This window comes from Cricetulus griseus, chromosome 7 (assembly GCF_003668045.3).
Source record: "Cricetulus griseus strain 17A/GY chromosome 7, alternate assembly CriGri-PICRH-1.0, whole genome shotgun sequence".
NCBI classification, from domain to species: domain Eukaryota; kingdom Metazoa; phylum Chordata; class Mammalia; order Rodentia; family Cricetidae; genus Cricetulus; species Cricetulus griseus.
Window position 1 is genome coordinate 12679830 of NC_048600.1, and position 26825 is coordinate 12706654.

Consider the following 26825-nt stretch of genomic DNA (forward strand, 5'->3'; position numbering starts at 1 on the left):
TGTTACATAAAAATACAGATATATCACAGAATCAGGTGTAATTGTTTTCATGAATTTTAATGATGAAGCCCAATAGCTTAAAGCAACTTCATACTTGTCAAAGGACATATTTTGGACTGTGGTCCCAGATTGTAAGGGTGCAAACTCCCCTTCTATACTTGGTGCTTCGTGTAGAAAATCTTGAGAAGTCAGAACATTGGTTCTGTTTCCCACCCTACAGGTAATAAGACGAAATTCCCTTTCATTCAACATATAGAGAAGTCAGCGTGGCTAGCCCTCTTCAAGAGAAGAGGAGGGGAGTCTGGGTTGACATAACTAATTGTGAACCTATTAATACTGAGGGAACCTATTAATACCCGGGCGCAGGCTGTGCCTACAGAAATGGCTGTGGGGGATCTGGGTTACACTTTATTCTGTCCAAGAGTTTCAACTAGACAGGTATCAAGTGTGCACATTTACAAGTGTGCTCTGATTGCCTCACTCAGCATGTCTGACCCATTGGTCCATGTAGCAAGCCTTCTTGAGGCTCTCAAGCAATTATCACTAGGGAGAAAGTGCACCCCTGAATTTGCAATCTTCCTCTGAGATCCAGTACACAGTTAGTTGTCCACACACACACACACACACACACACACACACACACACACACTGTTCTTTTCAGCTTATTTCTCAAAGGCATTTATGAGAACTTCACTCTGAGATGAAACATCATCAGAAGAGTGGAATTACCATATCAGCTATGCTATAGAATTCTATAAATCTACTAGAGTTACTTCAGTACTAAAATAGAAGAGTGGAAGACGATGAATCTTAGGGCCCTTTCTAGCTCTTCAATTCTCCATTCACCATGCTTGCCAATACTTAAGACATACACTGAAATTTGTAAAGTCAATTCCAAAAACAGGCTGGAACACTCTTATCCTTTCCATCCCAGTGATCTCTTATAATATCTAATGCTTTCTCTCTGCCATAGATTTTATTCCAACAATGCTCAGTCTGGTCTTAGATGTCTCCCTCATTGATCACACAAAGCACATTTCCATCAGTTCTCACTCTGTTCTTTTAGTGGCTCTTGACCAGCATTTGATATACTCCACCAATGTCCCTGTGCTGGTTACTTTTGTGTCAACTGGACACAAGCTAGAATCATCTGGGTGGAAGGACTATCACCTGAGAGACTGTCTCCAGAAGACTGGTCTGTAGGCAAGCCTGTGGAGCATTTTCTTGATTAGTGACTGATGTAAGGGGGCCCACACCATTGTGGGTGGTACCATCCCTGGGTAGGTAGCCTGGGGTGTGTTAAAGAGCAGGCTGAGCAAGTCCAATAAGCAGCACTCATTCATGACCTCTACATTAGTTCCTGCCTCTTAAGTTCCTGCCTCGGGTTCTCACCCCCAACTTCCCAAGGTGACAGTTATAAGCTTAGAAGATAAAATAAACCCTTTCCTCCCCAAGTTGCTTTTAGTCATGCTGTTTATCACAGCAATAGAAACCCTGTGACACCAACAAATGCATCTAAACTTTGTAGCCCTCTTTTGTGTGAATGTACTCCTCAGCAAATCCACTGGTACTCTTTTCTACAACACATCATAGGAACCACAGCTTCAAATGTGCTTCAGTCATGCACCTACTTGGATTCTCTCAGACTTCCCACTTTTTCCTTCACCTTTGAAGGATGACGACAAATATCACCTCCTCTACACAGTTTCTTCTAATCACCTACTGTAAATTCCAGGGACACTTGGAGTCTAATGTTTCTTTGGCATCTGGTGTATGCCCCTCTCCACTGGGCAGAGTTAAGACATGGAGGGACTGTACAGTAATGCTTAGGTCAAATCTACTGCCTCTGAACTGGGGTAGATACCAACTCCATAGCTTCTAAGGAGGCAGCATTTAACTAGAAATTCACAGCTGTGTGAAATTTAATGTAATTCTTTAGGCTTCAGATAGTACCTCACTGTCTTAGAGTCTCCATTGCTGTGAAGAGACACCATGACCACGGCAACTCTTATGAAGGAAACATTTAATTGTGGTGGCTGGTTTACAGTTCAGAGGCTCAGTCCATTATCATCATGGCAGAGCATGGTGGTTTACAGACAGACATGGTACTGGAAAGGTAGCTACTATATCTTGATATGCAGGCAACAGGAAGTAGGCTGTCTCACTGGGTATGACTTGAGCATATATTAGACCTTAAAGCCCACCCCCACAGTGACATACTTCCTACAGCAAGGCTACACCTCCTAATAAAGCCACTCCCTTTGAGGGCCATTTTCTTCCAAACCACCACAATTGCCTTTAAATGGGAGATGGAGGAGTAGGGGACTTCCAAAGTAAGTCATTAAACTACAAAATATACAGTTTGAATGAGTCAAAAAAAAAAAAAACTCCAGAAAACAAACCAAGAAAATAGGTTTAATCAACAATTAAACCTCTTTGAAGAGTATAGCTATTACAGCAGATTTGAATTTGGAAAATGAAAGAAAGAAACATTTAAACAAAATGGCACCTGTTCTTCATCAGTCATGCAGAAAACCCAACTGCTAAATAAATTGCATATGCTCTGCCAGATATCATAACCCCTTTCCCCTAATGGTAAAATTTCTTGCTTTAATTCCAAAACAGCTATATTTCAATTACAAGGTTTGAGTATGCCTTAACACAAAACATACAAACTAGTCTTTCTCTTGTGATGATACTAAAATAAGAGATGGGCATGTACATCTTTTACTTCCACAAAAAGGAGGAGGAGGAGGAGGAGGAGGAGGAGGAGGAGGAGGAGGAGGAGGAGGAGAAGAAGAAGAAGAAGAAGAAGAAGAAGAAGAAGAAGAAGAAGAAGAAGAAGAAGAGCCTCCAAAAAAAAAATCAAGAAACACTCTTCCAACCAGTATTTTGTTGAAGTGTTAGTAACTGGAAAACTGACTGCAGGCATGAACTATCATATTAAAATAAAGAAAACATCTTCAATGTGTGTTTAAATTGAAGAAAAATTATTTCAACCAATACTGTAGAGTTAATTTGAAGTGGCCCCAAAGTAAAACTATGATGAAAAACCTCTCTTGTTTAACTATTTTGACACATGAAGAGTTGCATTTATTTCACAGAGGAGGAAAGCCACAATTGACTAAGCAATTATCCAATGCCAATTTTGTCTTCTTTTCAACAAGGACCATGAGAGTGAGCCTATAATACTCACATGTAGAGCAGAGGGGTCTGGCAGGAACTCAGCATCCTCTCCAAAGATGAAATCAGGGGGCAGCTCTGGGTACTGAGCATTGAAAATGATGTCCCCTGAAATGTAAAAAAAATGACAGGCTCTTATTCTTTTGCAAATGGACATTCTGAAGAATGCATCAGAAAAAAAAAACTTGAAGACACTTATATTTAGGTTAAGAAACAATTTGAAAAGTACTTTCTGAATGATTAATTCTTCAGATAAAAGAACTGATATCCTCTTTGAAATTACCATCCACAATAAGCAATCAGAAAAGTGCAATACACTATGAATATAAATACCCGAGTAGGAAAGTAAAAGCAGCCCCATGCAATGCACATGCTGATTATTTTTTACAGGAAACACAACTGCCCAATCACTGCCTGCTAATTAAGAAGTCTTTACTGAAAACTGACTCTGTACAAATACAGTGCTTGACTTGTAGAAATTAAACAACATACCTTTGATATAATGGAAAAGGCATCTGGCTTGAAGTCAAATAGGCTCAGTTCTATTTCCAGGGTCCCCTAATCACTATTAACTTAGAGAACTTCAGAAGACTTTGGCCACTTGCCCTTCTGTTTCTTTATCAGTGAATGATTGGTACAGTGGTTCAATGGTACAGCAGCACAATGACACAGTGACACAGTGGCACAGTGGTGCAGTGGTGCAGTGACACAGTGGTGCAGTGGCGCAGTGGCACAGTGACACAGTGGTGCAGTGACGCAGTGGCGCAGTGGCACAGTGGTAGAGTGGTGCAGCAGTGCAGCGGTGCAGTGGCACAGTGGCGCAGTGACACAGTGGTAGAGTGGCACAGTGGTGCAGTGGCGCAGTGGTAGAGTGGCACAGTGGTGCAGTGACACAGTGGTGCAGTGATGCAGTGGTGCAGTGGCGCAGTGGCACAGTGGTGCAGACATAACAGATCTACTTTGTGAGGCAAAGAAGGCAGTGTGCTCAGCACCATGTCTAGCATTCAGTAAGCTCTCAATGAGCTCCAGTAGTGCAATCAGTTAGTGTGTGGTACTTATACAGTAAGCTTTCAACAAGCCATACAGAAGTGTCATGTTGATAGTGGTGATGTTCTTAAATGTAAAACAGGATTTGGAGTCTTGGGGACACACTAGAGTTGTAAGGTCTCCATGTCTATTTCTTTCTGTCTCCTTATTCAGTTCCCGTGTTCTCTCTACTCACCCAAAACTTTGGTCTTCATCTTTCTGCTAATACTAATCAGCAGATTAGTTAGCAGACAATCTAACACACACTGGGCTGTATTTTTCATGGTGTGTATGTTTCTATACACATACACAACACAGTTGTCATTCCATTCACATCCACTGTTCAAAGGATGAGATTTGCATACTGCTACCCAAAATGAAACCCTCCGGCTTCAGTTCTAAATTGAGCCCTTACATCTGTATGCACCAGGCATTTCACGTCAGGCTCAGCAAGCATAAAGATGTGATTGTGATGGCCCATGCTCTCATACTCTAGAACACAAGCTGTCTCAATAGTTCCTCCAAATGATCCTAACATAAACTGTCCCTGCTGCTCTCAGCACTACGCAAGCCCAGCTCAGCCTATCCACACATTCAGAATTTCACTAAATAACAAACTTAACTTTGTTCTACGAACTGCACTAGGCAATAAAACCAAAGAATTCTGCTAATAAAAACTGAAACACTAAAATAACTCAAGCATACCCTCTTCTATAGTAGTCTAGTACCAGCTGCCCTCCAGTCTACAGTATACACTAATCCAGAAGTAACTCTTATCGAAGTACTGTATTGCCTGAAAACTTGAAACTCAGAAAATATCAATAATTCTGCCATGTTCAATATAGTAAAGGCAAGCATTACCAACTGGTACTTAAAGCCTCCAAAATACGATGTTCCTCCCAATTTATCCACCCTTTGTCAGTCTACAAGCCAAAGAAAACCATCAGTTCTGGCCATTATGATCAACCCAATGACTTCCAAATACTATGGCACCCAGGTCAAATGGCTCTCCTCTTGCTCAGCTTACACTGCTCATGAGCTCAGTCCAATTACCTTCTCCTGCAGAGTGCCTCCCCTCATAAATCTACAAAATACTGAACACGGTTACTTCTGAAATTCATCAATATTGCTTGGCTACAACATCGCTTGAGTAATTGATTATAGTCTTATACTGTTTCGTGGCTCTATTAATTTTAAAAATTATAATAAGCAGGAGCTACATATGAGGAACCACTCTGTTCATTTAAAAAATGTTCATCCTAAAGGGGCTCACATTTAGTGTTGGAGATAAGAACAAGACAGAACCTTCTAGACACAACAGGACTGATGTCCATGTGAACAAGACTGTGGCAGCATACACAGAGCTTGTACAGGTCTAAGCCAGATGGAGTCTCAGTGCTGAGAGGGAAAGTAGACACAGCTTCTTCCCCCCCTCCCCCCCCACCTCCAGCCTAAAAGCTATATCTCCAACTGATAGCCACTCACAGGGGAAAAAAAAGTTTTCTACAGTGGAGTTTCACTGGGGATACAAACCACGCTTAAGGGCAGACCTCATGCCTGGCAGTAGATGACCAACACAAGACTAACTCAATGGCAATTTTGTCTCACTTTGTTTTGTCTAGGCTTCTTTTCTTTTTTTTCCCCTTACAGGTCTTCTGCTTGATATATCATGGTTTCTAGTTGTATGTCTTTGTGGACTTTCTCTGTATGTGAATGTATGTGTCTCTGTGTCTGTATGTGTTTCTTGTGTTCCCCTCTCCCAGAGCTTTTTTTTTTTTTTTTTTTTTCCTATTCATTGTAGTCAGGTTTGTTAGTTTTCATTTTATTTTTTTAGGTACCCATTTGTTTTCTAATGAGAGAGAGCAAGAAAGGGTATGGGTTTGGGTGAGTGTGGAAGCAGGAAGGATGTGGGAGGAGTTGGCAGAGGGGAAACCTTAATCAGGATATATTACATGGAGGGGCTGGAGAAATGGCTCAGTGGTTAAGAGTGCTGATTGTTCTTCCTAAGGGACCCAGGTTCAATTCCAAGCACCCACAAGACAGAACATAACTGTCTGTAACTCCAGTTCCTGGGGACCTGACACCCTCACATCGGCAGGCAAAACACTAATGTTCAAGAAATAAAAATAAATTTAAAATTTTTAAAAATAATGCATTACATGGAAAAACCTATTTTCAATTTTTAAAATGTTAACCGAGGGAGGGAAGGAGGGAAGGAGCCCGGCAAAGAATGGCCTATAAACAGTATATAGCAAGTACATATACTTGATCTTCCTACATATATTCCAAGCATCCAGAGAATGTATGTGTTCTTATGCTCATTTCATGTATCTTACAAGACAAAGTGCAGCTCACAGAGTATCTTTTTTTAGAAATGCTCAGAATATGAAAGGGGGCCTCACTTCTCTGGATATCTAAGTGCAGAGAAATCTACAGTAAATAACAAAGCACAGAAGTTACATACAGAGCTTGGGGGGGGGCACAACTAAGCTTAAACAAGAAAATGCACCTACAGGAGATGGGTGCAGAATCAAACCATCACAAGTAACACAAGCACCACCTCCTCTACAAACCCTCACATCACTATTCCAACTGCCAAGTGCATCCTATGAATCATAACCTTCAATAGTGCTAAGTCTGAGACATGGACAAGAACCTCTAGAAGAGGCAGCATGAATGCCCTCATGACTCATTCTACCCACACAGACCAGCAAGCATGGCTCCTTAAGAAAAGCACACAGTTCATTAGAAATGTGTCTTTCAGGTTGCTGAGTTAATCACTTTTAGAATGTTTTTCATTAAGGTAACAGAGCACAGGTATCAGGCGTTTCAGGGAAAGCCAAGCTAGAATGTATTGGGAATTGATGCTCAGAAACTAACATGCTAAATTCCAACAAAAAGGCTGGGAGCAGCAGGGCTCAGGGAAAACCACCTCCCCAGAATTGGTGATTCTATTTCAGTGCTGTACTGGAGGCTCTGGCCAGGGAAGTAAAGGGAGATAAAAAGCATCTACACTGGAGGGAAAGAAAAAAGGAGCCAAAAGACCTCTGCCCATAGGTGATATAAACAGCATATGGTAAATCTTAGCAAATTCATGAAAAATATGAACTAATGAGCAGTTTCAGAGAGTATTTCAGACACAAGACAAATGGGAACAAAACAACTCCATTTCTGTATACTAGCAAGGAACAACCCAAAAATTAAATTGAGAAAACAATTCCATTTACAGTAGCATCAAAAAATCTGTTTAGGAATAAATCTAAAGGATGAACTTTAGTCACTGGAAACCATAAAACACTGTTAAAGGAAATTATAAAAGGTCTAAGTAAATGGGAAAATGTCTTCACAGATCCGAACACTTAATGTTGCTAAGGGAAAATACTATGCAAGTTGATCTACAGATTTCACACAAAATCCCCAACAGATTCTCTGTAGAAATTGAAAGGCCAATTCTAAAAGTCATCTAGAAATGCAAGACTTCCAGATAGCCAAAAAAAAAAAAAAAAAAAAAAAAAAAAAAAAAAAAAAAAAAAAAAAATCCTGAAAGCAAGGGAGAGACAGAGAAAAAAAAAAATGTAAGGATTCCTATTTCTCAATTTCAAAAGCTGTTAGAAAGACACAGCAACTAGGAACTGCAACAGTGGGCACCATCAACAGACATCTCAGACTGTAATTCAGTATTCTGCTGACATGGTGGCACACGTTTATATACCAGCACTTGAGAAGCAGAGGCAGGAAGATTGGGAGTTCAAGGCAATCTCAGCTATATAGCAAGTTCTAAGATAGTTTTGGCTACATGACACCATATCTTGAATGAATGAATGAATGAATGAATGAATGAATGAATGCTTTCACTCTTAAGGCCAACTGATTCTTCATAGAGCTGCAAGGCAATTCAATTCCCCCCCCCACACACACACACAAAGTAATTTTACTTTATTTCATTTATTAGGATAGCAAATATTAAAAAACAACACACACACACACACACACACACACACACACACACACACACACACACACAAAAGCAACAAATGTAGGGGAAGGTGCAGAGAAACCCAAACCCTTATGCAGTGTTGGTAGGAGTGTAAAATGATGTTACTGCTATGGGAAACAGAATGGTGGCTCTTTAAAAAATTAAAAATAGAATTAATTTTAAAAATTAAATTAAAAATTACCTTGTGATCCAACAATTTCACTTCTGGGCATATAACACCCCCCAAATTAAAAATAGGGGCTCAAAGATTTATTTGTTTGTGGCAGCATGATTCACAACACATAGAATGGAAACAATCTAAGTGCCCATCAACAGATGAATAGATTAAAAATATGTCATACATTGGCTATGATTCCTCTTAAAAGAAAGTAAATTCTGACACATACTACACCATGGATGAACCTAAAAGACATTATGGCAAGTTAAGCAAATTAAAAGACAAATACTATTACACCTCATAGGAAGCATAATGGTGGCTGTCAGTGGCTGGGGAGAGGAGACAGCAGGAGTTTCTGTTTAGAGGCATCAAGTCTGTTTTACACAGTGAACTAGTTCTGTGGCTGTATCTAACAATACTAAAACGGACACTTAAACCTTAAATCTAGAAGCTGGGTGTTGTGACACACACCTGTAATCCAAGCCCTTTGGGAGCTCAGGCAAGAGGATCCTGGGCTAGGAGCCAGAATAAGCTAACATCAATTTTGAGTCCAACTTGGGCTACATAGTATGACCTTGTCTCAAAGTCAAAATTTTAAAAAGAAAACATCTTTTAAAGTGGGAATAGAACATAACAATAACTAGGAGGATTGTGAATCTGAGGTCTGCCTAGGTGTCTTAGTTAGAGTTCTATTGCTGTGAAGAGACAAAACGACCATGGCACTATTATAACAGAGCTGGCTTACAGTTCAGAGGTTCAGTCCATTATCATCATGGTGGGGAGAATGGTGGCTGGGAATAAAGTGACATGCAGGCAGATGTGGTGCTGGAGAATTCTACATCTTCATCCAAAGGCAACAGGAAGCTAATTGTCTCACAGGACATAGCTTGAGAATATAGGAGACCTCAAAACCCACCTCCACAGTGACACACTTCCTCCAACAAGGCCATACCTCTTAATAGTGTCATTCCCTTTGGGGATCATTTTCTTTCAAACCACCATACTAAGCTACACAGCAAGCTCTAGGCTAGCCCAAGATCCATAATAAGATACTGCCCCCACCCCCAAAGAAAAGAATGTATTTAGGGGCTAGGGGATGTTCAGTAGTAGAGTACTAGCCATTTGCCTAATGTAGGAAGCTCTGAGTTTTGTCTCAAGCACTAAAAAAGGAACTTGCTTAAGATAGAAAGGCATGTACTGCTTGCTCTTCCAGAAGGCCAAGTTCAGTTGCCAGTATCCACAATGAGCCGTTCAGAACCACTTGTAACTCCAGCTTCAGGGGATCACACACATTCTCTGGCCTCGACCAGAGCCCACACACAAGTGGCATATACTCATGCAGATCCATACCTATATGTATAAATAACAATACAAATAATTTTAAAATATCTTTTCAACAAATTTGTTAAGACAAATAGACAGCCAATGTATGAAATTGGCCCCTATTTTACACAATATAGAAAAACTAACACAAAACGGATCATAGTCCTAAAGGTAACAACAAAAATGAAAAAAATATTTTAGGAAGCTTAAGAATGAATCCTCAAAGCACTGAATCAGGCAGTTGTTTCTGTAGTAGTTAGTTTTAGGCTTGACTAGAGGAATACCTGGGAAACTGTTAAAATATGAATTTTGGATGTTTCTCTGAGTATTTGTCCACAGGAGACTGAGATATTGATCTGATTTACTCAGTGAGGAGGACCTAACAGGACTTACACCAGCATCCTTGGGGACTCTGGCCTTTGGCCTCACCCTGAGAATTGCATCATTGGCATCTCCAGTTCTGAGGCTTTCTATGTAGGCTTGGGCCATGCTACAAGCCAGCATCCTGCAGCTACAGTGTACAGACAGTCTGCCCTAGATCTTGCCAACTTTCATGCTTACATGGGTCAGTTCTCTTAATAAACCCCCTCTGTGAATATGTACATTCTGTTGATTCTGACTCTCTGGAAACTCTAAGAGTTTCTTCCACTCAAAATCAAATCAAGAAACAACACCAACAAAAGATAAATCAGACTCCATCAAAATTAAAAGCTATTGTCCTTCTAAGAATATTACCCAGGATGTAAAAGCCCATAAAATGGGAGAAAATTTGGCAAACAACATATCTGATAAGAAATATACAGAATATATACAGAGGCATATAAAAATATGCAGACTCTATAAAGAAAACTAATAACTCAGGAATAAAAAGGCAGCCCAAATTTGAAATGGGGAAAGACTTTTTATGAGATGTTTCTCTACTTACAAGTGGCCAAAAGCCCATAAGATGTTCAATGAGACACCATGGAGAGGTATAATCAAAATCAAAATGAAATACTATGTCATAGCTCACTAGGATGCCCATAATAAAAAAGACAGACGCTAACAAGTAATGCAGAGGAACTGACACCCTATAACATAGCTAGCAGGATGCAAAATGATGCATGTGAATGGCCTGGAAGTTTCTCAGAAAGTTAAACGTGGAGTTACCTATTGGACCCTGAAGCTCTTCTCTCAGATATCCCAAAAGAATTAAAGCCATGGTCACCCAAAAGCATGCACATGAATGTTCCTACCAGAATAATACACAAGAGCCAGAAGTATAAGCAACTCATGTCCATCAAATGAAGAAGGGACAAATAAAATGTAAAGCAAGAGAAAGAGGAGGGGAAGAGAAGTGGGGAGAGCAGGAACATACCCTTTATGTGAAATGTTCAAAATATGTTAATGTAAAGACAGAAGTGACTTGGTGACTGCTAACACTTCAGCTTCTTTTGTAGTGAAGGGAATGGACAATTAGTGGTGTTGACGGCACAATTTTCTGACTACACTGAAAACCAATGGATCATATACTTTAAAGGGTGGATTGCATGATATGTGAATTATATTCAATAAAGCTGTTATTTTTTTAATCTGATAAAAATGCCCTACTTTCAAGAAATATGATCTTAAACACAAATAAATTACAAAGTGTTTACTGAGTGGTTGTGGGTAAATCTAAGTTTTGTAAATAAAATCATGCTGAAGATGCAATTTTAAGAGTTCTATACTTCAGGAACTCCACAATGATCCCTTTTTGAAGGAAAAGAAAATCTATAATATGAATACTTATAAATAGTTTCACCTTTTAAGAACTTTCTTAAATGTGTCCTTTCAAAAGAAAGTATTTAAAAATGCTAAAAATGTGTCATTAAATTCACAGTGAAGTTTTGTTTTCAAAAGAGGAATATTGTACACCAAATTATCATACCCTAATTGAAAGGATAGTCTGAGAAAGATGTAATAGAGAAGTGGTATTTGCTATATTAGACACAGCAAAAATATTGTCTGACTATCTTTAAAACAAATAAGGCTATTTACATGCTTTTTGAGATCTCACATGGTTCTGAATTTCTGAGTTGTACTTCCAACCTCAAAGAACTTCTGAAACATTTGCCTCAAAGCTCAGTAGGCTCCATGAAGCAATGTGTGGCATTGTTTTCTCACTATGGAGAACAGTCAGTAAATCAGTCAAGAGCATTTATTAAAAACACACCCTGCACAGATGCACTCGCTGGATACCTGGGGAGTTATACAGGAAGTAAGAAGAACAGCACCTGACCTCAAGGCAGACATGGTGGGGACGTAAAGCCATACACAAATCATAGGGAAAGGCAATAACACTGTGTTTCCTTTATCTCACCCTCGAGAAGATGTGAGCACTGAGCACAGGTGACTTGGGTACCACTTACTTCAACCTGTCATAAAAAGGACGAGTAGGCAGAAGAACAGAAATAAAAATAGGATCTGAGGTGATATGAGGTAAGGTTAAAAGAGAAAGAGCAATGAAACATCTAGAATTTAAAAGCATTATAGCCACCTAACAACAAAAGCAGTTTCAAGTCTTGTTTGACATTGTCCTCTGAAACTTGCTGGACTCTCATAGTTGGACTAAGGCTGCAGAAGTTTCTTCCGGATGCACATCAAAATTGCTTCCTGACGTAACACATCTGGGAATGCACAGAAATCTAGGTTCAAGGCAGTCTTCCACTTTAGGGGCCATCACAGAGCTGCCAAACAGACCCTATATTCTAACCCACTCCAAACAGAAGAAACAGCCAGTCCACAGGCTCCTTCTAGCCCAGTGAAATGTGCCCAGGCGACTCTGTCTACTCCCCAGTAGGAATGACTGTAAGCAAGCACCCCTTCAAATAAACAATTCAAAATATTCCTGTAACTGCTGTATTAAATGCTTTTTTACTATAATGCCAAGTATGAGGAGGAACATCAGGCCAGAAAGCATCAGGGGGAAGGAGATTCTCAAAAGGGAAGACTTAAGCAACAGGGTTTTACAGAAAATAAGAAAAGTGGTTCACTTCTAAGAATTAGCTCCAACTACAAGATGTTTCCTTACACTTAAATTAAATCCCCCCAAAAATAAAACTATGCACTTGTTCTTAGGAATTCATAAAACAAATTCCTCTTGACTATCATGACCTTTACATTATTTGAAGACAGTTCTGTGATTTCTCTCTCTACCTGGCCATGAGTCATCTCTTGGGCAAGCTGTGCAGTTCTGTTTCTTTCACTACTCCTCAGCTGGCTGATCATGGTTCCTTTATCATGCTGCTCCCTCTCTCTGCATGTGCCCAGTGCCCTCTTCAAGGGTAGTACCTAGAACTAAACAGGAGAAAAGCCACTCCTTCTTTATAGATACTGGCCTTGAAGGGCTAAACACCACAACAAACTGAAATAGGTTTTTGGCAGTATTAGGCTTCCTACCAACTAAAACCTCAGACTTTTCCTTACATACTATTGCTAACCTACATATCTCCCACTCTTAATTGGAATGGCTGAATTTCTGAATCTATTGCAGGGTTTTAATTTTATCCTTATTACATTTCTGTTTTTTTAGACCTACCCATAGATGGCCTATCATTATATCCCTAGATTCAACTCCCATTTGGGGTTAGCACTCCTAACTCAATCAGCAAAAGATTGGCCAGGCATACTCCTGGAAACTGCCCATCACCTTTAGGTTTCTACTGCTGTGGAAAACACCATGACCAAAGCAATGTGAAGAAAAAGTTTCATTCAGCTTATAGGTTACATTTAAACAATAATACCCTCTGAATAGCTGAGACTCTGAATACAGATCCTAAGGATACCATCAGAAGTTTGTTAAACAACTTGTCAAGTACCAATTTGCCTACAAATTGAAAGATATCATTGATGAGTAATGATTAATGTGCTAGTGATTTTATTGCACAGGGCATGTTTTGTCCTGAAAGAGTTTCTTTTCTACTATGAAGGAAAACAGAGTGTAAAGAATTTCATCTAAGAAGGACATAATCTTCATGTATTAGTCTCTCATAATATGTCTGTAGGAAAAAAAATATTGAAAGTAATGGCAAACTAGCCTTAGGCCATCTCCACATCCTCGCTTCCTTACATGACCTCTTCCCAGCAAATCCTTCTCTCAAGACTTGGTGTTTCTACTATCTGAAGCACTGCATAGCACAAATAATAATGTATGCTAACAGTTTTAGACTCATTAGCAATCCCACCAAAGAGTAAAATGGAAACAAGTGAAAATGAACTTTAGCTGTTTTTTTTTTTTTTTTCATTTTACATGTAGTAAAAATTTTGCTTTCATAATAGTACACAAGTTGCACATCACACATAGACCTGGGTATAGTTTCACCACCATGAGGATACAAAATAATTCTGCCATCCTCCAAAATAGCCTTATTCTAGCCCTGTGTAGCTGGACTTCCCCATATCCACAACAGCCTCTGCTCTCTTCTTTGTCCTGTTTACTTTGCTTTTTAGAACATCAAGCTACATGAAGCCTTATGGATGGGGTTTTTTTCAATCAGCTTTAAAACATGCAAACGTTGAGCCACATTGTTGCATGTATCAATGGCTTTTTCATCTTCAGAATGCTTGGCCACTTGCTGTATTCTGGGGGTTTCAGTTGCAAATGGACAGAAAGATGAGGTGGAAGGTGTTTACTCTTCCCTATCTTGAACAGATAATTAATCCCAGTGGTTAGATTTGTAAATAAAATAAACGAATATTTCTTAGTCAACTACAAAATGAAACAACTTCAACTGGCAATCAATATAAAAGTCGTGAGATACATGACATTCTTTTAAATAGTAGCCCTTTATGTATTTCACACATTACATTCCAATTCAGATTAGTCAGATGTCGGAGTCCACTGCCACAGATAATCAGATAATCACAGTAGTGATTATCTGGACGGACGAGGGAGGAAGGGAGAAAAGGTAAAAAAAGAAAGTAAGAGAGAAAAGCCACCCAGGTCTCCATCAGCAATTCCAGGGAAAATGTGTTCACTCCATCAGGCAGCATGTTCTGTCCTTGGGCAGTTATTAGTAGCTAGGGAAGGCTGAGGCAGGAGAATTGTTGTGAATATTAGGCCTGTCTGGGCTAGAGTGAGACCTTGGAGAGATGAGGAGAGAAACATACCTACAGATGTCTTTTCTCCTTAACTTTCTACACTGATGCTAAATACACTGCTAGCAACACTCTACATGATCGCCCCTAAATCATGTAGCAATGCCTACTACATCTCAATTTGGTTAAAACCAAAAAAAAAAAAAAAAACAAAACAAACAAACAAAAAAAAACCAACAACAACAAAAACAGATCCTTAGGTAGCTTACAGTAAAATAGTTTACAGAGCCAGGGTTTGTGGTACATGCCTGAAATCCCAAACATCTAGGAGGCACAGGCAGGAGGAGGGCAAGGCCAGCCTGACAACTTAGCAAGATGCTGTCTCAAAATAAAAACAGGACTAAGAATGTAGCGTGGTGGCAAAGTACACATGTGACGTGTAAAAGGCACAAGTTCCAGGCCCAGGACAAGGAAAGAAGAAAGGACAGCTTGCAGAAAACTAAGCGACAAGATCCTTAGGTATATCTGACAGATTCTACTATGTCACTGATTCTGAGATACTCAGAATAGGAATGGAGTCCAAGGACTTGTCTCTAGAAATTAAACTTTTAAAGTTGTAAGTGAACTTTTAACCCATATTTTTGTATACTTCTTTCAAGGCATAAAATAACAATATTTTAAGCCAACTGCTATAAATTAGCATTACTTTATTAAGCAATGAATATTCTACTGCAGAAAGCTTTAGTCTTCGTAATCTCCTAATGCATATTCACAAGCTGTTTCATTAGTGCAATTTATTACCAATTCTTCTTTAATGTCTGCAAGGCAACTGACCTCATTAAAAAAATAAAAGAAACTGTCTCAATCTTCTATGATGGCTGTAGTTCTAAAAAGTAGTTAAGAATTAAATATTATTTTTAAAACAAATCAGTAATGATTGCTGTCAGGAAAGAATAAGAATTTGGGGAAACAAAACTAAAGGAAACTGTAGCCAATGTGATGCTGCTGTTGTCGTCTTCTGTATGCAACGCTAAGGATCAGGGTTAGGACCTTGTGTGTGCAAGATGAATTTGATTTTTATACACACTCTCACAGACCCTTGACCTCAGTGTAACTCAGACTACTCCACACTTACATTTCGCTTTCTATAAGGTAAACATCACTGTACAAGAGATTAAAAGATTGGCTTCATTTTATTATGTTTATTCTTTTATTCAGGCAGGTTCTCACTGTGTAATTCAGAATGGCATCAATGTCCAGACCTTCCTTCATCAGCTTCATGAATATTGGGACCATGCCTGACTAATAATCTATTATGGATCACACACAGGGAAAGGCAAAATCATACTAAGCAGCTTTGCACTTACAAAGAAGAAAAAGAGACATTGTCATTTGGTAGACTCTCTGAAAACAGTCTTGAAATGGGAAGCAATGAGAGGTCAAATGGTAGTCAAGTGCTCTATGTCTGAGGAAGCTGGAGGAAAGGAACATGTAAAAAGAAAGATCTGGGTTAAACTAACAGGATAGAAGGCGTTTTGCTCATCTCTTAAAGACAGTCTTTGTTTACCAGCCTACTCAATCACTCAAAAACTATGAAGCACATATACTATGGTAGGTAGTATCAGTGACACAAAAAGAATTAAGAAAGTCTGTCCCAGAACTCCTGAGCAAAGTGGGAGCACGGGAGGTGGGGGAGGAAAAAGAGAAGGGGAGAAGAGGAGGGGATAGGAGGACATGAGGGATCGGGAAGACTGAGAGACGGGAGGAATAAAGGAGAGCAAGAAAAGAGATACCTTAATAGAGGGAGCCAGTATAGGTTTAAAGAGAAATCAGGCACTAGGAAAATGTTCAGAGATCCACAAAGATGACCCCAACTAAGAATCTAGGCAGTAGTAGAGAGGCTGTCTTTGATTCCCTTCCCCTATAATGAGATTGATGACTACCTTAATTGCCATCCTAGAACCAGCAGGCACCCACATCTAAGCACTGAGCCAAACTCCTGTAATCCGGTTGTAGAGAGAGAGGAGGGATGAGCAAAGCAGTCAAGACCATGCTGGAGAAACCTACAGAAACTGCTGATCTGACCTAGTGAGAGCACAGGGACCCCAGTTGTAAAACTGGGGAACCAGCATTGGACTGAACCAAACCCTCTGAATGTGGGTGCCAGCTAGGAGGCCTGGGCAGTCTACAGGACCTCTAACAGCGGAACCACTATTTATCCCTAGAGCACAAATAGACTTCAGGAGGCCATTCCCTATGGTGAGATACTATTTCAGCCCGGATACATGGAGGAGGGCCTAGGCCCTCCCCCAAATGATATGACAGACTTTGATGATTCCCCCATGGAAGGCCTCACCATCCTTGGGAAGTGGATGGGGGATGGGTTGGGGGGGCTGGTAGTGGGAATGGGAAGATGGGAAGGAAAGGGAACGGGGAGGGGGAGTGATATGAAAAATGATTGTTTCTAAATAAGAAAAAAAAAAAAAGAACGTCTGTCCCTGTATTAGTGAGCCTTCTTTTCCTGTGACAAAAGTATCTGGGAAAATCAGCATGAGGAAGGATAGATCATGCTGGGTCATACTTTCAATGGTTTCAGCCCATGGTCAGTGGGATTCACTGCTTTGGGCTGTAGCAAGACAGAGATGTAGGGGAATGGTAGGGTGGAAGAAAGCCACTCACCAGTGACAAGCAGGAAACATAGAGAGCCAGAGAAAATGTCCAAGGACAAGATATGACCTTCAGAGTCCTGCCTACCAGTGACCCACTGCCTCCAGGTAGGCCCTGTCTCTGGATAGGCCCTTCAGCCATTAACTCATCAACACAGTACCCATTAATGATCCAGGCACTTCTCAATGGCATCACTAACTAGTTGGGGACCTTTTAGGGAACACTTCATACCCATACCAGAAAAGTTCCAAATAAACCTTGCAATCCAGGAGGTTTGATCTCCAGACAGAATATTTAAAAAAAAAAACAGCTATAAACAGGCAGAAATAAATAATTCAGGGTGGAATCATCAAGCATACTAAAACCACCCAACAAAACATCACTGGAGAATTCTATACAGTCAGTCTTCAAGTCACTTCACAAATTCCTAGCTGATGGTAAAGGGGGAAAGTATCACTGTATTGGAAACCTTTGCAAGAAGCCATCTAAATGGAAGCATGAGGACCAACAGCAGCACGGAGTGGGAAAGAACAGTCATGGCCTCGTGATGACTGCACTGAGAAGGATGAGCCACCAGCTGCTACCAAAGTGTGACCAAATATATCACCTCATAAACCCTGCAGAGAAGAGCCCCTAGATGAAATTGAGAGTCGAGAAAGCTACAAGTCTAGACTCTCTAAACCTGCTAATGTTGTAAGGAACAAAACACAGATTTAAGAATTTCCCTAGATTAAAAAATATTAATGAGATATAATGGTAGGTACTGATTGATCTTTAACTAGATCTCATACAGGAGAGCTAACGGGATGCTGGGGAACACTGAGGAAGTGTGAATGTGGACCACATACAAGACTATTGGGCCAGATATGATTCCCAACACACTAGAAGCTGAGGCAGGAAGTTTCAGGATTTGATGCCAGTCTAGACTATACGGTGAGACCCACATTTCAATAAAATAATAAAATAAAAAATAAAAGAGAAGAAGAGAGAAAGACCACTATAACAATTTGAAATTTCTTTTTGATGGCACTGGCACTGAAATTTTTCAGGATAAAATCTGTTCTTTCTTTGGGAGATATAGACTTAAGTATTTAGGGGTGAAATATGAACATATTTTCAGATTACTTTAAAAGAGTTCTGTGAAAAAAACATAGATATAACTGTATATTCATATCTTTATATAAATACATATCTGTGAACAGAGATTTCTAATGGAAAAATGTTAACAACCAATAAATTACATAAAAGTCTTAGGGATATTCGTTGTATAATTGTTCCAGGTTTTTTATAGGTAGATTTTGTTTTTAAAAAGAGAAATGCAAATTTACAGTGCTTAGAGATTCTGTCTTACCCCAGTCAGAATGGAGATCATCAAGGAAACAAGTGTTGGTGAGGATGTAGGGAAGATGAACCTTTAGACACTGCTGGTAGGAACAGCACAAGGAACCATCACTCTGAAAACCAGTGTAAACAGCCCTCAAAAAACTAAAATTAGAACTGTCATACCAGACAGCTATACCACACAGTTACAGACAGCTGGGTACACCTGTCAGCACACCACAAGGTACTTGCACATCCAATCTAGATGTCCAGGAACAGGTGAATGGATAGGGAAAATGTAGTACATATGCACAACGGAACTATATTCAGTTGTAAAGAAAGATGAAAGTATAACAGTCGCAGGAAATTAGATGGAAGTACAGGCCATTCTGTTACATGAAATAAGCCAGATTCACAAGTAAATACTGCATGTTTTCTCTTACATGTAGAGTCCAGATTTAAATCTATAAATATAGAAGTGTGTGCATGTGTGTATGTATGTATGTATGTATGTATGTGTATATGTATGTATTATGTACATGTGTGTGAGGGTGGGGTGAAAGTACTTCACCCCAGTGTTATCTGACACTCAGGGGCTCCCTGGATCTATCACAATTGTGTCTCAGTCACACCGCTGTTGACGTTTGGGGGCAGTCACTCCTTTGCTGCAGAAGTTGCTCTATATGTTGTGATCCATTTAGCAGCATCCCTGGCTCCATCCACCATGTACTGACCAGGAACTCTTCTCATCTCTCACTTGTAACAATCAAAGCTGACATTATAAAATGGTCCATCAGGAGCAAAAGCACGTCCTTCTCTCCCTGAACTCTACCCTCCATTTAAGAAAGAGCAGCTGTTATGAGCTAGCTGTCAGTCAGCTCAAGCACCTACATCAGCTAGAATACTAGCTAGTACAAAAAAAAAAAAAAAAAAAAAAAAAAAAAAAAAAAAAAAACCAGAGCAGACTGGGATGTCTGACAGTGAAGGCCCTAAGAACAGACACAGAATCAATGTGTCTACCCTAGGACACCACCAAGCAAGCCCTCCCCAGCCTCGGGTGACCCATGGAATCTAACCTCACCCACAGCAACAAGCTACTCATTAAATCATCCTCAGGCGGTGCCCCACTCCCCTTTCTCTCTTCCTACCAGTGTGCTGGTGGTTTCTACTGCCAACTTGATACAACTGGGGAAAGGGGAACCTCAACTGAGGAATTATCCACATCAGATTGGCAGACAGCCATGTCTGTGAGGTTGTCTTGATTGATGATTGATTTTAAAAGGTCCTAGCCCACAGTCCCAATGCCATCCCCTAGGCAAATGCTCCCGGCCTGCCAGTGAGTGAGCTAGTCAGAAGTGCTCCTTCAGGGTCTCTGCTTCAGTTTCTGCTACAATTCCTGTCCTGATTTCCCTCGTGATGAACTGCAAACCAAAAGAAAACCCTTTCCTCCCCTGAGATGCTTTTGCTCATGGTGTTTATCATAGGGAGGAAGCAACTAGAGCAGCAGTACTTCTCTAGGCTTCCAGAAATCACCTCCCAAACAAATTACATATACCCAAATCCTTGTTTAGGGTCTTCTGTTTCTAGAATCCAATCTAAGACAGGAAGTCTGGCTGCTTGATAAAGAAATATCTGTTCCTCTTAGAAAAATGGAAGGTTTAATATCTCCCACAGCACTCTGTGAGTTTTCACAATCACCTCTCCGCTGGTTTTGCTCACTCTGGGCCCCCACAGGAAGCAGCACACAGTATAAAGGATTTGATGCTTCCGTTTCTATGCCACAGCTACTAAAGAAGGCAGTGTGCCTTGCCCAGAGGCAAGTAAAGGAAGGAACCAAAAACTGACCAAACAGAAATGTAAGACAAAAAAGAGCTTATGCTATTAAACTTGCCTGGCAGACTAACTTAATCACACCAAAGGCATAGCCTGAGCCCTGGGAGAGCCTGGCACAGCAACTCATTAAGACAGCCAGACATTTTTGCAAAGGGCAGTAATTCTCCTGTAAGAGTTTGAACTTGTGAGGAATAGAGAGGAAGGCTAGGCTGAGGCCCAGAGTAAAAAGGACAAGATGAGCCTGAGACACCTAATCATGCCAGAAAGGATAGCCAGAAACCATCAAAGGCTTTTGGAGTCGCCTTAACAAGTTGGGTCAATATAAGCCACAATAACAATCATGAATGTGTTGAACAAAACAAAGCAAAGAACTTTGAAACTGTGAGTTAATGATACTTTTAAAAATCCTTATTTAGTTTTAGAAAATTCACTTTGAAAATCAGTTAGTGTCTCAGCCATTCTAGGCCTGGCAGACTACTGAGGAAAAACACAGCTCTTAACAAACACAGTCTAAAGACCTGGGGTGGAAAGAATTCACCCAGGAGCTGCGCGGCCATTCTAGGCCTAGAGGACTAGAAAGCAAAATCAGCTAGTAAGAGAAATATCAAGCATTTTTTCCTGTGATAGGGGATGTCCTTCTGTGAATATATGTTTCTCTTACTGACTGATAAATAAAGCTGGTTCAGCCAATGGACAGGCAGGATGTAGGCAGGCAGGACGTGTGGGTGGGGCTACCAGACTAGGAGAAAGCTGGGAAGAAGAACTCAGAGAGAGAGGCATCAGAGGGGCACCACGTAGCTGCCGAGAAAGCAAGAGGCTTGGGCATCAGCTGTAAGCCAAGACCAGGTGGAGATACACCGATTATAGAAATGAGTTAATAATTAACAGAGAGCCAGCCAATAAGAAGCCTGAGCCATAGGCCAAACAGTTTATAATTAATATAAGCCTCTGTTTATTTATTTGGGACAAAATGGCTGCAGGACCAGGTAGCACAAAACTTCCATCCATATTCCTGTTCTTCCTAAAGCAGTTAAACTCATGATTACCAACCACTTGATCAAGAAAACCTTACATTCAGAGAAATAGTCCAATCAGTAAGTTACCAAGAGATAATAGTAGTATGTCACAATTTCTCAACTCTTTTCTTCTTTGAGGCTGGAGATTTAGTATGTAGCACAGACTAGCCTCAAACTCATAATTCCTCCGTCTCAGCATCCCGAGTGTGGGGATAACAGGTCATGACACCCAGTTCTTTTTGTAATTTTTAACAAATTAGTGATCTAAACAAAAACCATTAGAGGCTGTATATAACAGATAGGCTTGGACAGTGGTAGAGTGTGTGTTTAGTATACAAAAAGCCTCAATTTAATCCTCAGCACCAATAAACAAAGACAACTAGACATTATAATGTTCTTAACATGAAGATACACTACTTTAAGAAATATTCTTGCCAGAAGAACAAACTTGAATAAGCTCCTAGAGAAAATTACCAATCCATACAGATTATTCAAAGCAAAGAAGTATTTAAATGACACACAGAATGAAGTGATCCACATTCAACCTATAGGAAACTATCTGACAAATGATCCGGGTTCTTTATAAACTGAAAAACAATGGCAAAAGAACAAAGAGTGAGGAGAAGAGGGAGAAATGAAGTCAGGAGGAAGAATAACAGGACAAGGAAAGGTAAGGGGAGGCAGAATAAAAGGGGGATAAGCTGACTGTAAATATGGGACCTAAAGACAATCAACATATTAGAATGCACACACTGCCAATATACAAAAGCTATAAAGCACACACACATCTTACTACATATGTGTATATGTGTATATATACACTCCAACCAGAACATTTTTAACACTTCTAATTAAAGACTTAATAACACTGGTGCACACCTTTAATCCTAGGACTTGGGAGGCAGAGGCAGGCAGATTTCTGTGAGTTCGAGGCCAGCCAGGTCTACAAAGCGAGTTCCAGGGCAGCTAGGACCCTTACACAGAGAAATCCTGTCTCAAAAAAAAAAAAAAAAAAATGAAAGGAAAAGAAAGAATGCTTGTTAATTTTTACAGAGTGACCATGATGTCCTGTTTTGGTTGTGTAGCACCAGGGTCCCAACGTTCCCATTAATCCACCACAAGACTGTGTTTCCAATAGTCTCATCTCACTAGTGGTCCATTCCATCTCTCCTTGATCTTTTTAATAACTTTACTGTTTTCCTTAATCAAAGAACTATACATGAAGAATAAATGAAAAACTTCACATTTATTACATGCATTGTTTTCAATCAAACATACTAAACTACTAGGACAAGTTGAAATGCTTCATAGTAACTGCCTCTCTAAAGCTGAGTTTCCATATTGGATCAAGTACATCCAAATCATTCAGAAAGATGTTAAGCACACAATGAAAACAATGACACTGGAGACTTCTCGTGATTGTTTGATTTACTACAAATTTACTTGATATGTTGTGTCATCAACTTGAACCTTACCTGGTATCCATACAATAATAATAATAATCTTCAGAATATCTTACTCTTCCATTTTTCCTTAAGTAATACAACCAGGGTTTCTTTTGTGGAGGGGCTGCTGCCATTATGCACACTACCTTAAAGCAGACAATTACTGCAGTAATTCCAGAAGTCTCATTTGTTAAAAAGACTACTACTATCAAAGGAATTGTGGACCAGGTAACAAATTTAGACAAGCATTCTGGGGAATGTTCTTTCAGCACATAAAACTGTCACATGGATGAGGAAAGTCAATTGTTCTGTCCTCGGGAATAAATATATATATATATATATATATATATATGTATATATATATATATTGAATGAGAACTGTAATGTTGGATCATGGGGAGTAAGGTTCCTGTTAGTGACAGTAGCCTTCTATCCACTTAGCAGGGGTACTATTAAGAAACTGCTATCATGTGCAGTAAATTAGATGATGTCAAAAGGTTCTTAGTTCTAAACACTAAAATTCTTTCACTGAGTTAATTATTAGGATCATGCAAGTTCTAACAAATCCAATTCTCTCAAGAAATGTTAAAGGTTAGTAAGTTGAGAAGAAAAATATTCTATTTTAATTTGTTTTTGATGTTACCTGTATCTTAACATAAAATTGTGTGCCTTTTCGAAGCACACATTAAAGTTAAAGCCTTTGATAATTTCATCTCAACCGAAACTGTAAGTCACTTTTTGCTGTCATTTTTAGTTTGTTCTGTTCTTTGAGACAGGGTCTTTCTATCTATTACAAGTTGGTATAGAACTTACGATATAGCCAGATCTTTCCACAATTTTGTAATCCTCCTGCTAATACTTCCAAGAATTTTGGGAGTGTGCCACCATGTCTGGCTTTAAGTACATTTTTAAGTGAAAAGTGAATTTATTTTTTTCAAGAATGGTCAGAGTTTAGTTACATGAATCTCATCTACTTTATCATCTTGGGTTGCAATTTATCTTGATCTTAAGCTTTCTTCTTTCATCTTTCCCAAATTATAAGAAAGTACCAAAATTGTTTTAGAAAGTGCTTCGAAATTGTTTTCTAATTTACAAACCAAAAAATATAATGTAAAAAAGTAAAGATATATGGAGCCAGGTAATAAGACCTGAATCACGAATCTGACCCACCTAGTAGGGTCAGAGGGTAGAAAGTTGGTCTCTTGCTAGTCAGTGGCTGGGTGGTGGCACACGCCTTTAATCCCAGCACTTGGGAGGCAGAGGCAGGTGGATCTCTGTGAAGTCAAGGCCAGCCTGATCTACTGAGGAAGTTCCAGGACAGCTGGGGCTACAAAGGGAAACCCTGTCCTGACAATTTAAATAGATAGATAGATAGATAGATAGATAGATAGATAGATAGATAGATAGATAGATAGATAGATAGATAGATAGATGCAGTGGACTAGGGATATGGCTTGGTTGGCAAAGTGCTTGCCATGCAAGCCTGAGTTCAGAATCCATCTGAACTAATCCAAGCACTTGGGAGGCAGAGGGAGACAAGGCAGATTCTTAGTGTCTGCTGCTAAACAGACTAGCCAAATCAGTGAACTACTAGGGCCAATGAGAGAATCTGTCTCAAAAATTAAGGTGGAGAGCTATTGAGATCAGCTGGTAAAGGAACCTGTGACCAAGTCTAATAAAACACAAAGTCATGGTGTTTTATCATAGCAATAGAAACCCTAACTAACACAGTGGTATACTGAGTAGCTGTTCAGCATTAACAAGCTCTTCTCTTGTCTCTTCCTGTCAGTTCCTCTTCTAGTGCATGCAGAGGAGAGGCTTCCTGTTGTAGTGCATGGCCCCAAGCTCTTCTGACCCAGCTGAGGTGCTCTAAAGAGCATTATCCTGTCTTCCTGAAGCACGAGTTGCACGTAGACAGTGTGGTGAAGCACGAGAATAATGAAGCCAGAAAGAGTACAGACTTCACTAAAGAAGTTAAGAAAGCTACAGTGCTGTAGAATATTACTTTAGCTATGGAAAGGTGTTACATCTGTTTATGCTTCATTTGTTTAACTATGTAAAGATGTGTTACATTTGTTTGTGCTGCATTTGCCTAAAGGTGGAAAGATTTGCTGCTCTGCTTGCCTACAGCACCTGATGGGTCTAATAAAAAGTTGAACAGCCAATAGCTAGGCAGAGGAGGGATAGGTGGTACTGCTGGGCAGAGAGAATAAATAGGAGGAAGACTCTAGGCTTCTATCTAGAAAGAGATAGAGACACTGGGGACACAGAGAAGCATGGAAGTAAGACATACAGAATGAAATAAAGGTAAAAAGCCCTGAAGCAAAACATAGATGAAGAGAAACAAGTTAAGTTATAAGAGCTAGTGGGACAAGCATAAGTTAAGGCCTTCCATTCATAACTAATAATAAGTTTCTGTGTCACGATTTGGGGGCTGGCAGTCCAAGAAAGCCTGCTATGCTACAGTGAATTTAATGGCCTGTTTTGAGGGCTTCCTGCCCCAGAGCTTGGTGGGTGGGTGGGTGGGTGGGTGGGTGTGTGTGTGTGTGGTGTGTGTGTGTGTGTGTGTGTGTGTGTGTGTGTGTGTTGTATATGATCCATATGTCATATATACACATATATGGTAGATCATTTAATAATGTTGCCTTAAAAGTGGTTTTGATATATTAGAAACTGGAATGGATTAGAAACTTTTTGCTTACTTTTACTATGTGCATACAAAGGAAGCACTTCCATTTAAATTTTTATTTTATGATTTTTTATTTTATTTTATGTATGTGAATGTTTTGCCTACATATATATCTGTGCAGCAGTGTATGCCTGATCAGAAGAGGGTGCTAGATCCCCTATAACAGAAGTCACCAACTGTTGTAAGTTACCATGTGGATGCTGGGAACTGAACCCAAGTGCTCTGCCAGAGCAGCAAGTGGGCCATCTCAGCCACCTCTCCAGCCCTTCATTTCAGTTTAATGCAGTAGGCAGGATCTAAAATTCTGAAAATGTTTGCCTCTGAGTAGGAAATACAAATGAAAAGGAAAATTCTCTCTATTCCTTGGGCTCTGTACTCCGCCAGGCTCACTCTACATGCATTTTCTTGTACTCACATCTAGGAAATCTTTATGGTTCTACCTCGTGTAGTTTATAGTTTTATATAATTCTTCAGTGTTTTTAAATGCCTTCGTACATATACATAAACATATATGGAAAGGTTATTATTTGGCTATGATATGCATAATGCTTATGAAGAGGGGGCCAAGAGAAAGTTATATACACCACTTGTAAGTCTGTAAAATAAAATCATCTACTACAAAATGATGGTTCTGTTCTGCTGATGTGAGCTGCTAAAAACATTTCAGAAGATTAATACAAGTGACTAATATTCACATGAACACAGTAAGAAATAGGTGGAGAGGAAGTTGGCCCTGTTATTTCCCTAACATTGTATGATGAAGCTGGGCGTTGGTGGCGCACGCCTTTAATCCCAGCCCTCGGGAGGCAGAGGCAGGCGGATCTCTGTGAGTTTGAGACCAACCTGGTCTCCAGAGCGAGTGCCAGGATAGGCTCCAAAGCTGCACAGAGAAACCCTGCCTCGGAAAAAAAACACTGTATGGTGAATACCAGGACAGCTTTGAAGAGCAGTTAGCCACACTAGTGTAAATGGGAAAATTTACACACACACCACAGTTCCATGTGTCTTCCCTGCTTTAGATTTATCTGGCTGGGTAAGAAGCTGCCTTAGTCTGCCCCCGCACCCCTATTCTTTCTAACCCAGTTTAGGGAACCTCCCAAGACATGCCCAC

At 39.9% G+C, this 26825-nt stretch overlaps 1 protein-coding gene across 4 annotated transcripts in view; it reads right to left on the bottom strand.

The window, feature by feature from the left end:
- Babam2 (BRISC and BRCA1 A complex member 2) overlaps positions 1 to 26825 on the bottom strand; it is a 380020-nt gene that overhangs the window by 292713 nt on the left and 60482 nt on the right. For all 4 annotated transcript variants that reach the window (XM_027424426.2, XM_027424427.2, XM_027424428.2 and 1 more), the window contains exon 4: positions 3197 to 3291. In XM_027424426.2, coding sequence (XP_027280227.1) covers positions 3197 to 3291 — 95 coding nt within the window. The remainder of the gene's footprint in view (positions 1 to 3196; positions 3292 to 26825) is intronic.